At 44.4% G+C, this 12,420-nt stretch overlaps 1 protein-coding gene across 1 annotated transcript in view; it reads right to left on the reverse strand.

Annotated features, from left to right (window-relative positions):
* LOC124613276 (Down syndrome cell adhesion molecule-like protein Dscam2) overlaps positions 1–12,420 on the reverse strand; it is a 190,338-nt gene that overhangs the window by 162,423 nt on the left and 15,495 nt on the right. The window contains exon 2 of the mRNA XM_047141970.1: positions 11,749–12,190. Coding sequence (XP_046997926.1) covers positions 11,749–12,190 — 442 coding nt within the window. The remainder of the gene's footprint in view (positions 1–11,748; positions 12,191–12,420) is intronic.

Consider the following 12,420-nt stretch of genomic DNA (forward strand, 5'->3'; position numbering starts at 1 on the left):
CCCCTCGACTCTTATAACTGTGATCTGGTTTCTGCATAAATTGTAAATAGCCTTTCGCGCCCTCTATTTTACCCCTGCCATCTTTAGAATTTGAAAGACAGTATTCCTGTCAAAATTGTCGAAAGCTTTCTCTAAGTCTACAAATGCTAGAAACGTAGGTTTTCCTTTCCTTAATCTACTTTCTAAGATAAGTCGTAGGGTCAGTATTGCCTCACGTGTTCCAACATTTCTGCTGAATCCAAACTGATCTTTCCCGAAGTCGGCTTCTCCCAGTTTTTCCATTCGTCTGTAATGAATTCGCGTTAGTATTTTGCAGGTGTGACTTATTAAACTGATAGTTCGGTAATTTTCACATCTGTCATCACCTGCTTTCTTTGGGATTGGAATTATTATATTCTTCTTGAAGTCTGAGGGTATTTCGCCTGTCTCATACATCTTGCTTACCAGATGGTAGAGTTTTGTCAGGACTGGCTCTCCCAAGGCCGTCAGTAGTTCCAATGGAATGTTGTCTACTCCGCGGGCCTTGTTTCGACTCAGGTCTTTCAGTGCTCTGTCAAACTCTTCACGCAGTATCATATCACCCATTTCATCTTCATCTGCATCCTCTTCAATTTCCATAATATTGTCCTCAAGTACATCGCCCTTGTGTAGACCCTCTATAAACTCCTTCCACCTTTCTGCTTTCCCTTCTTTGCTTAGAACTGGGTTTCATCTGACCGCTTGATATTCATACAAGTGGCTCTCTTTTCTCCAAAGGTCTCTTTAATTTTCCTGTAGGCAGTATCTATCTTACCCCTAGTGAGATAAGCCTCTACATCCTTACATTTGTCCTCTAGCCATCCCTGCTTAGCCATTTTGCACTTCCTGTCGATCTCATTTTTGAGACGTTTGTATTCCTTTTTGCCTTCTTCATTTACTGCGTAAATGCACTAAGAGCCCATATTTACTGGACTTTTTTACTTGTTTTAGTCCATACTATCTCTTCCAAGAATATGGAACCAAAGAGCTTGCAATAGAAGAATGCGATTCACAGTATCGAAGATGAACAAGTACTCATAGCTCTAAAGATATGCATTTCGAGCCCAGATGTACTAGACATTTTTTCTACTACCTCTGAAAGTTGCCTACCCTACAATGTTGGCAACAACAGTAACGGTATATGTATTCCACTGCAGAGGTATCAGAATGATTTCCGCTTATAAATTACAACACCGTTGTTTCCGGACTAGGGTCCCCTACCTGAAACTGACACATTTACCATTCTTCACCGTCTCTGAAAGAATGACCTTGTATATCTCGCCAAGTGCTGGGTCTGTATAACGATGGCCACAGGCATCAGCAAAGCGAGTGGAGTGGAGGGGGCAGGGGGGGGGGCAAGAGGTGCAACTTCCCCCCTCCTGTCATCTGTTGTAGACTTTTTAATAATTTGAAAATTCTTATGAATGTCCTGAAATTATTGTCCCCGATTCTACACAGCCACAAGGGGTGGCTTTAGTAAATACTACATTTTTTACTGTCAGCGTTTTGTTGTGGCGGCGGTTGCGGCAATGCTTTGCAATCTTGGGAGACGTGAATTTTTACGGAACTCTGCCGACATAAAGTGTTCGATCTTTTCTCTGTCACTTAATTGTACAGCCTTTACTGAGGTATAAAAAAGGGGCTGTTCCCACACTTAGTACAGTGTAAACATTGTTTTACATATCCTAAACGGTTCTGGGTTGTTATACAATATCGAAGCACAGCACCGAATATTGGTGAAATAACTAACAAAAAAAAAGTAGTACCAACAGCGAGATACAATCCAGAAACCTCGCGCCTATGAAACTAAGCAGTTACTCCCTCGGCTGCTGATTCTGTGAGCACCAGCCGCCCTACAAAGGATATAGTATAAGAACATCTGTAACGTGTAAACTCGATTTTCTCAACGACGGTTGAGAGTTGCGTCTCGCTGTTTACACATGTTTAAGTCCTAGTTGCGCCTTATACACCCTGTCGATACGAAACAAATCGGTGAGGGGAAGTTCGTTCCGTCCCCTTGTAAGCTAGTGACATAGCATACCGCTTCCATTTATTATTATTATTACTATCGTTAATTCCCCATTAAGGAGAGCGTTAAAACACAATCAATATTCACAATGACAATATGGTACATAAATTGGTACATTTCAAATTCATGGCACTTTTTTCTGTCTCTTTCTTTTCTCTTCCCAAAAACCTTTCATAAATTCACTGTGTTTCTTCTTCCTCTCTTCTGTCCACTTCTTTCCTGGTTTCTTCTCTTTTGGTGTATCTTCGAATTTCTGTTTGTTGATTTTTTCTCTGCATTTTCCTCTGTTTGATATTTCTTCTGTGGAGATGTTTAGATTTTTGAGGTCTTCCCTGGTTTCCTTTACCCAGTTAGTTTTCATCTTATTCGTCACCACTATGTTAAAAATCTTCTTGGTCAGCCTATTTTCATTCATCCTATGAATGTGCCCATAGAATTTTGCCCTTCTTTTTCTGATATTGTCTGTAATTGTCTCTGCCTGTTTGTACAATTCCTTTGTTGGTCTCTTTATCCAGATCCCCCGTCTCTGAACTGGCCCATAGATCTTTCTCAGAATTTTCCTCTCTTGCTTTTCCATTTCCTTGATTTTAGTTCTTTCTCTGATTACTGTTGTTTCTGAGGAATACAAGGCTTCAGGTAAGACTACTGTTTTGTAATGTCTTAATTTGGCATTGACAGAAATATTTCTTTTATTGTAATGGTTCCATGTAAGTCTGTATGCTTTTTGTAGTTTTGTAACCCTTTCTTCATTGGCTGTTGAATTCAGTCCTGTTTTCTGTATAATCTCTCCCAGGTATTTGAAACTTTCTACTTGTGTTATCTTTCCGTACTTTGTTATCAATGGGCTTCTGTCTGTAGATTTTGTGTCCACGTACTGGGTTTTTCCATATGATATTTGTAGTCCTGTTCTGGCTGCGATTTCGTGCAATATCTCTAGGGCTTCTCTGGCTTCTTTTCTGTCATTTGTAATGATGGCTATATCATCGGCAAAGGCCAGACATTTTATGTTGACGGTTCTATTTTTCTCTCTCCCCATATTTACCCCATTAACTCCTTTGTCCCACGTCCTGATTATTTTCTCTAAAACAGCGTTAAATAAAATGGGTGACAGGCCATCTCCCTGTCTCACTCCTGTATTGATTTCGAAAGATTCTGAGATCTCGCCCATGAACTTTACTTTTGACTTTGTATTTGTTAATGTTTCCTGAATTAGTTTTCTGGTCTTATTGTCTACCTTCATTTCTTCTAGTGTATTAAAAAGTGTTTCTCTGTCTATGGAATCGTAAGCCTTCTTGAAATCAATAAATGTTACTGTGGTGTTTCTGGACTTTCTCGTTGTTAATAATGTTCTCAGACACCAGATCTGCTCACTGCTTGATCTTCACTTCCTGAACCCTCCTTGGTATTCTCCGATCTGTGGATCTATCTGATCTAGGCGATTTAACAGAGCTTTTGATAGAATTTTGTATGTCACCGGCAGTAACGAAATTCCTCTATAGTTATTAGGATCTGTTTTGTCTCCTTTCTTATGGAGGGGGTGTATTAGGGCTGACTTCCATTCTTCTGGTATCTTTTCTGTTTCCCAGATGTTTTTGATTATACTATGAATTTTGGGTGTAATGTTTTCATGGTCTAGTTTCCAGATTTCTGCAATCAGTCCATCTTCTCCTGGTGCTCTATTATTTTTCAAGGATTTTATTATTTTCACGATTTCTTCATATGTTGGGGGTTCGGAGTCCCGGTTGGGTTCTGGTTTTGTAAACTGTAATCTCTGTTTTGGTTTATCACAGTTCAGTAACGTGTCAAAGTATCTGGCTAATATTTCACAGTTTTTCTTCGGATTTGTCTCCAGTGTTCCATCTTGTCTTTTGAAGCATAAGCTTGGTGGCTGATATCCTGTCATATTTTCTCGGAATACTCTGTAAAAATTTCGTGCGTTGTTTCTGGTGAAGTCTTCTTCTATCTCCTTCAACCTGCTGTTTTCGTAACCTCTTTTTTCTCTTCGGATTATTTTTGAAGTGTTCTTCTGTATCCTGTTGAAGTCTTCCCATTTTTCTTGTGTTTTATGGCTGTTAAATTTTTTCCAGGCTTGTATTCTGTCTTCTATGGCCCTTTCGCATGTCATGTTCCACCATCGGTGTTTCCTTTTTCTCGGTGGCTGCCCCAATTTTATCAGTTCTTTAATTTTTTCTGACAGTTCTGTCCAGTTGTTGCTGTTGATTTTCGTAATTTCTTCTATTATTTCTTTCTTGTTAATTTGTAGGTACTCTGGATCTGTTCTGAAAGATCTGTTGGTTCTCTTGATTTGTCTATTGGGTATAAATTTTACTTTAATTTGGAGAAGGTGATGATCAGATTCAAAAACTCCTTTCCTTGTTCTTATGTTCATTATTTCTCTGGTGTTTTTTGTGGATATTGCTACGTGGTCTATCTGAAATTCTCCTAGAGCATGGTTGGGGGATTTCCAAGTTACAAGTTTTCTGTGTGGTTTCTGGAATTGCGTTGACATGATTTTCAGATCAAAATTTCTGCAGAAGTTTATCAAGTTCTTACGTTCATTATTTCTCTGGTGTTTTTTGTGGATATTGCTACGTGGTCTATCTGAAATTCTCCTAGAGCATGGTTGGGGGATTTCCAAGTTACAAGTTTTCTGTGTGGTTTCTGGAATTGCGTTGACATGATTTTCAGATCAAAATTTCTGCAGAAGTTTATCAAGTTCTCTCCATTTTTGTTTGTTCTCATGTGGGCCGTGTGTTTCCCTGTCGTGTCTCGGAATTTTCTTTCCTTGCCTAACTGGGCACTGAAGTCTCCTAGTAACACTTTTATGTGATTCTTGGGGATTTTGCTGGCAGTTTCTTCCAGATCTTCCCAGAATTCCTCAATCATCTCTGGGTTCTTCTTGTTATAATTGTTTGTGGGGGCATGTCCATTGATTAATGTATAGGCTTTGTTTCCAGATCTTATCGTGAGTGTCGACATTTTTTCTGATTTTGAGGTGAAATCTATTACGGAGTCCAGTATCGATTTATGTACTACAAAACCAGTTCCGAAGAGTTTGAGATTCCTTCCTGGGATGGTTATGGCTGGTTTCCCCTTATATATCCTGTAATTTTCAGAATCAAAGTGGTTCTCATTTGCAAATCATGTTTCCTGTATTGCCATAACTTTGATGTTGTATTTATCCACGGCGTTTGTTAATTGTTTCAGTTTACCTGACCTCAGTAGTGTGTTGGTGTTGAGTGTTCCCATGTAAAATACTTTCTTCATCTTGAGGGTTTTTGAGAGGCTCCGGTTCTTCTCTTCATGACATGCCTGATCCCCTGGAATCCGATGATCAGGTCTATTACCCAGTCTTACTGACTGGGGCCCAGGGTAGTGGATTCTTTCCCGTTGTTCTGTCATGATTATTGGTTTGTGTTGAGGTATTGGTGGTGAAATCACGAAGGATCTCACATAATTTCGACTGGAGTTTTGAGTTCCAGAAGATTAACTTACAGCCGAGCTCGCAGAGCCAACAGACGCTGACCAGAGTACCGGTGGCTGCCACGCAGACGTGTCTGGATTTTGGGGCTTCGCATGTAACCCTATGCAGGGGCCCTCACAGGGTGCTACCATCCGGAGCCAGATGGACCCAGGTTTTTTTTTTTACGAGGTGTTACTCCTCCCCCTCCTCCTTCCTCATCATTTGCGAGATGAGGCTCCGGGCTTGGGACCGGCAGTGGCGCTCCCATTTATTTTTTAATTGTTTAACTGCCTGAACTTTTGCCTTTAAGCATATTTTATTTTTACTGTGCGAGGGTTGCCCAGAAAGTAACGTACCGCAATTTTTTTCTCAGCCGAAAACAACGCTACGAATGCTAAACGTCACGTATGTACAATTTGAAGTCTCCTGAGAGAGCGCGCCAAGTTTCCGAACTTCCGACAGATAGCGTAGCTGCAGGACGCTTTCAAAATGGCGTCTGTAAGTGATGTACGTTACAAGCAGAGAAAGAAACTGTGGGGCATATTCACAAACGCTTGTGCAAAGTCTATGCAGCATCTGCTGCCGACAGAAGTACAGTTAGTCGCTGGGCACGGAGGGTGAGGTCATCGGAAGGCGGTTCGGCGGAGCTCCACGATTTGCAGCGGTCAGGGAAACCGTACATGGCTGTCACACCTGACATGTTGCAGCGAGCTGGTGTCATTCGCGAGGACAGACGCATTGAGACTCGGCAGTCGGCGCTGCATCTGTCAATCAGCAAAGGAAAAGTGGATGCAATTATCTGCACTCTTGGCTAGGTGGAAAAAGAAAATTTAATATGTAGAAAGAGTAAAGATTCATGCCAAAGTCAGATGTAAGAAATGTCCGCGAATAAACGGAACCCAAACATCTGGGACACTTTTGACAATTGTGCACTTTGGGATGTACTGTAGGTACAACAGAGGCGAGAAATAAAAATCTCAACTTGCCAAAAACCGGTTATTAGTTTGTTAGTTCCAGTTCTGACGATTATGTTTCAAGGATCAGTGTAACTTCTTTCCTTATAACATGTTGGACTCTGTTAACATTCTTAACTTATTCTGATGTCGTTCTTAGGTGGTTGAAGTATATCCTGGAGTTATCTACCAAAATTTAGCAGCTGAGCACAGAGATGACATCTTTTCTTTATCCAGTTTCGAATGCAAACACGAGTGTTCTTTTTTTCTGGAGATTTCAGGCAGAGAAGACCGGAGTATACCACTACCAATGGAACTGCCACAACTTTTAGAGATAAAAATGTTTTGATTCTCATTGGCTGTGAATTAGCAAAAAATGGTCCAAATGGCTCTGAGAACTATGGAACTTAACTTCTGAGGTCATCAGTCCCCTAGAACTTAGAACTACTTAAACCCAACTAACCTAAGGACATCACAAACATCCATGGCCGAGGCAGGATTCGAACCTGCGACCGTAGCGGTCGCATGGTTCCAGACTTTAGCGCCTAGAACCGCTCGGCCATCCCGGCCGGCTGTGAATTAGCAGTTCATGGCACAGAGGACTCCCACCCCACCTAGTAAGGTGCGCCAACACGACTCTTGTGTTACTGCCAGTGCTGAGGGCATGCGTATCTGCCAGTTTTGCGGTTGCAGTACCACATCTGTGTGAGGTGTAGCCGTGTGGCCCAGGGGAGGGCAGTCTTGACGACAGGAAGTGTAGCAGAAACAACTTCTTTTACAGCCAGTGCCTGGGGTGAGTGGACAGCAGCGAACAGGTTGCCGTGGTGCTGAGGCCACACATGGTGCACTGGCTGAGAGCTTGTTTGTCTACCTGTGTGGCTATCCCAGAGAGTTGCACGTGGCAGAATTGCTCTGTGTAGATGGAAGACAGGGCGGCCACTCTCGCAATTGGTTACAGAGTGCTTCGTTGCAGCAGGGGAGTTTTGAGCAGTCAGCAGGGAAGGAGACTACTGGGAACTTGGAGTATGACAGTAGCTGGCTGGATGGGCGAAGCAGGAGGCTCAGACAGATCAGCGAGGTAGCCTGGTTGGCTGACGGTTGAGGATTTCGATGGCTTGCTGACAATGTGGGGCATCATTCTAGCCACAGTGGAAGTCTGTGCTTTGCTTCGTGGATCAAGTGAAATCAGTGCAGCACGGTGTCCAGAGTTGTGTTGCTGTGAGGTGTTTTTGTCAGGGCAGCGAGTATCTAGTACGACCAGTACTTTATTGTAGTGCGGACAGCAGCTGTGTCAGAGGAGGCTACTTAAGACACCAACTTATTACGTTTGTGAAACACAACGAGGCCACTATTGGGCCTTGCATATTCAGTTGGAAGGGTTGTATTTGGTTGAATAGCATTTAGTGAGAATTTTTATCTCTCTGGTTTTACTGTCCTTATCTACAGAGCCCAGCAGACTCTACATATGGTTGGTATTTTCGCCTGCCTGTAAGGGGCAGTGAAATGGAAACCGAACACTCGCCGCGACAGGATAATAGAGTGGTTCCATTCAAAAGTGATCACCACACGTGATAAAACATTTATCCCATTGGGAGACGAGACAATCAATTACTGTTTCATAGAACACTTTTGGCTGAAGAGCCCACATTCTTGGACTTCTTCGACCGACTTAAACCGATGTCCATGCATTTCTCTCTTCAGTTTGCCAAAGATGTGAAAATCACACACAGTGAAAGATCCAGGCAGTATGGAAGATGTTGCAGCGTTACCGAAGCAAATTTCTGAAGTGTAGCTATGTCCTGTTGGAAATGTGGGGTTGCGTGTTATTGTGCTACAAGATTTACCAGCAAACTGTCTTTATGCATGTGGCGATTGCTTCTGAATGGAGCAATCCATGTTCCTGTTTAGGAGAGTGTTCAGTTTTCTTCTGATTGCCCCTCAGAGTATTAAGTAATGTGACGGCTTTGGCTCAAATGGCTCTGAGCACTATGGGACTTAACATCTGTGGTCATCAGTCACCTAGAACTCAGAACTACTTAAACCTAACTAACCTAAGGACATCACACACAGCCATGCCCGAGGCAGGATTCGAACCTGCGACCGTAGCAGTCGCGCGGCTCCGGACTGAGCGCCTAGAACCGCGAGACCACCGCGGCCGGCTGTGATGGCTTTGGCTGGGTACATTTTAGGATTAGGTTCTGGGGTAAGATGCTTTATTGGGTATTTTCATAGTCACCTTTTACTGTGTACTGCTAACTGTGGTGTTTTAATTCATGCCACCTATATTGTAGGCTTGGATAAACTCGGAGAATTGATTGATCGATTCGTTATACTAAGTATTAAGGTGTTGCTAATTTTTGTATATTAATCCGTCGCCCCTTAGTGTAAAGGTGGATGAATCCAGAGGAGCAAGTTATTGAAAGGTGTATTATGGTTCATTAGGTATTGAGTAGCATTTTGATAAACTGAGCGATGGTTTCCTTGGTTGTTCCTTGTGTATGCAGCCTGAGTTGCTAACACTGATTAATAAATTGATTTACATTTTGTGAAGAGATTTTCTTTCTTTTTCCTATTTTAAAGTTTTGTGTGGTCTGTAGTGCTCCAGTCAGTTGACTTACCTGGGACCAACGGTCTTCACCCTGCAGCTCTCACGCTAGGAAGCTGACGCTGCAGGCTCTCACTGCCCATGCAGCACCACAAGGAGATAGGCTCTCGTGGAGGTCCCGTGTCCACTTTCTTTGTGTAAATAGCAGTTGCACTAAACTTATACAACTATTATACATCTTACTGGAAACAAGAAATTATAAAAGGGAAATGAGAAAAGAGGGTAGGATAGATTGAGTGGTAGAGGTCCCTTCACATATGCTGCTCAGGGAGAAGGTCTCGGAATGCGACCACCAGCTCGACATCCCTGTGCAGTGCATCCCAAGGTTACTCACTAATTTATGTTGATATGAAAATGTAAATGTCGTGTGGCTAGGGCCTCCCGTCGGGTAGACCTTTCGCCTGGTGCAAGTCTTTCGAGTCGACGCCACCTCGGCAACTTGCGTGTCGATGGGGATAAAATGATGATGATGAAGACAACACAACACCCAGTCCCTGAGCGGAGAAAATCTCCAAGCCAGATGCGAATCGAACCCGGGCCCTTAGGATTGACATCCTGTCGCGCTGACGACTCAGCTACCGGGGGTGGACGATGTTGATACGATTGCCTACGTAATTCTAGGTAATGTTCTACAGGTTTACTGTGGCGCCTGGTACAAAAACTGGCCACCCTAGTTTATACATTCTACATTGTTTCTGTAGACTATGTAATAATTTGAATAATTATTGATCTTTGTTGGGTGTGCTATGTTCTGTGTCTCTTCGTATGTTTCTTCGTGTGTTTAGTCTTATTCCAAGTCGCGCGGGATTAGCCGAGGGGTCTAAGGCACTGCAGTCATGGACTGTACGGCTGGTACCGGCGGCGGTTCGAGTCCTCTCTCGAGCGTAGTTGTGTGTGTCTGCCCTTAGGATAGTTTAGGTCAAGTAGTGTGTAATCTTAGGGACTGATGACCTTAGCAGTTAAATCCCATAAGATTTCACACACATTTGAACATCTTATTCAAATTTACACTATGTTTTAAAACATCTATGTGGTTATAGTATACATGATAACATATGTCTCTCTGGTTTGATCTGTGTTTAATGTTCTGTATTTGGGTGTCTACATGTTCTTCTTCGCGTGTTATGTCCTCTGTGTCGGTGTTGCAGGAGTCTGCAGTGCTGGAGTCCTCATCTTGAGTAACCCAGTCGTCTGTTTGAGCCTGCTAAGATGACTCTTAGGTCTCATTTGTTGTTAGATTGTGTGTTCCGTCTTGGAAATGAGGTCTGTTGGTTCATTTAGTTTTCCCCTTTTGTGTGGGCCCCGAGTGTATCTTGTAGCGTTTCTGTTGTGATTCCTGTTATGTTTCACCGTGCGTTTGACTACCACTCACAGTACAACACGGTGCGTTCAGGTAATCAATGTTCACCGCTTTGGGATTTGCTGTCTGCAGACACTGACTAGGGAACCTCCCCATCGCACCCCCCTCAGATTTAGTTATAAGTTGGCACAGTGGATAGGCCTTGAAAAACTGAACACAGATCAATCTAGAAAACAGGAAGAAGTTGAGTGGAACTATGAAAAAAATAAGCAAAATATACAAACTGAGTAGTCCATGCGCAAGATAGGCAACATCAAGGATAGTCTGAGCTCCGGAGCGCCGTCCGTCCGTCCGATGCGAGGTAACTGCGCCGTAGTAAGGGGACGCTAGACCTAAACAAACATCGAAACACACGACGTCAGTCGATTACAGCGCACGGAAACCTAAATCGGGCAAGGTAGAAGAATCTTTTTACCCATTCGCCAAGTGTGCAAGTTAGGTGGCTCGACAACATATTCCTGTCATGTGACGCACATGCCGTCACCAGTGTCGTATAGAATATATCAGACGTGTTTTCCTGTGGGGAATCGGTTGACCAATGACCTTGCGATCAAATGTTTTCGGTTCCCATTGGAGAGGCACGTCCTTTCGTCTACTAATCGCACGGTTTTGAGGTGCGGTCGCAAAAGACAGACAGTAAACTTATTACAGTGAACAGGGAAGACAATGAACGGACGGACAGATCATAACTCTGCGAAAATAAAGGAAGTAAACTTTTCACTCGAGGGAAGACTAGAACCAAGGACCTCTCGTTTCGCAGTTGCTCACGCTAACCACGGGACCACGGCGCTCCTGAGCTCACACTATCCTTGATGTTGCCTATCTTGCGCATGGACTACTCAGTTTGTATATTTTGTTTATTTTTTTCATAGTTCCACACAACTTCTTCCTGTTTTCTCTATTGATCTCTGTAAAGTTTTTCAAGGCCTATCCACCGTGCCAACTTATAGCTAAAACTGAAGGGTGTGCGATGTGGAGGTTCCCTTCTGGGAAGCACTGTAGGTATGCTAGATACGAGCCGTGCCCAGTCATGAAATAAGCTATGCCATAGCAGGGAGTGGCATGATTCACTCGTAATCGTTTCATAATGTTTGGGGATCATAGTTTATGCCTACACAACTGCCAGTCATCTCATGCGCCACATCACAAAACGTCGAAACAGGAATGTATTCCGACATCGCCATGTAGACGCCCATTTACGAAACTAGTTTCGCAGTGGTGGTTTCGAGAAACGAGTTTCACAACTCAGTTTCTCCTTCTAAACCAGGCGTACTACTGGCAGAGCGGTAGTTGGCAGTTAGTTAGCGACTAGCTACGCACCGTTGCGGTGCCACTGGATGTGGCTGATGGGGAAGCCGGCGACGCGGCAGGTGAAGAGCGCGTCGCGGCCGGCGGGCACGCGCCGGTCCTGCATCGGCTTGACGTGCGGCGGGCCGAGCAGGCGCAGCGCCGCCTCGTGCGCGACGGCGCCGGCCGCGTTGGTGGCGCGGCAGCGGAAGACGCCCGCGTCCTCGGGGCCGACGCGCGCCGCGCGCACCTCGGACAGCAGCGAGCCGGCCCCCGCCGCGCCCGCCGTCTCCACCAGCTGCGCGCGCAGCCGCGCCGGCAGCGGCGCGCCGTCCAGAGACCACGCGATCTGCGGCCGCGGCGAGCCCGCCGCCTCGCAGGCTGCGCTCCACGCGGCGCCCGGCCGCACCGTCGCCGCGGGGAACGTCCGCAGCAGCACCGGCGCAGAGCCTGCGTGCAGCGTCGCGCGATTTTCCTAAGTACAGGGCTACCTTAGATGATTCATTCGTTTTCACAGTTCTGTATCTTTCAGTTTGTACACAAACCAGATGGCAGTTATAAGAGTCGAGGAGCACGAAAGGAAAGCAGTGGTTGAGAAGGGAGTGCCACAGGGCTGTAGGCTATCCCCGATGTTATTCGGCCTGTATAATGAGCGAGAAGTAAAGGAAACGAAAGAAAAATTTGAATTAGGAATTGAAGTCCAGC

This window comes from Schistocerca americana, chromosome 4, assembly GCF_021461395.2.
Source record: "Schistocerca americana isolate TAMUIC-IGC-003095 chromosome 4, iqSchAmer2.1, whole genome shotgun sequence".
In the NCBI taxonomy this organism is placed as follows: Eukaryota; Metazoa; Arthropoda; class Insecta; order Orthoptera; family Acrididae; genus Schistocerca; species Schistocerca americana.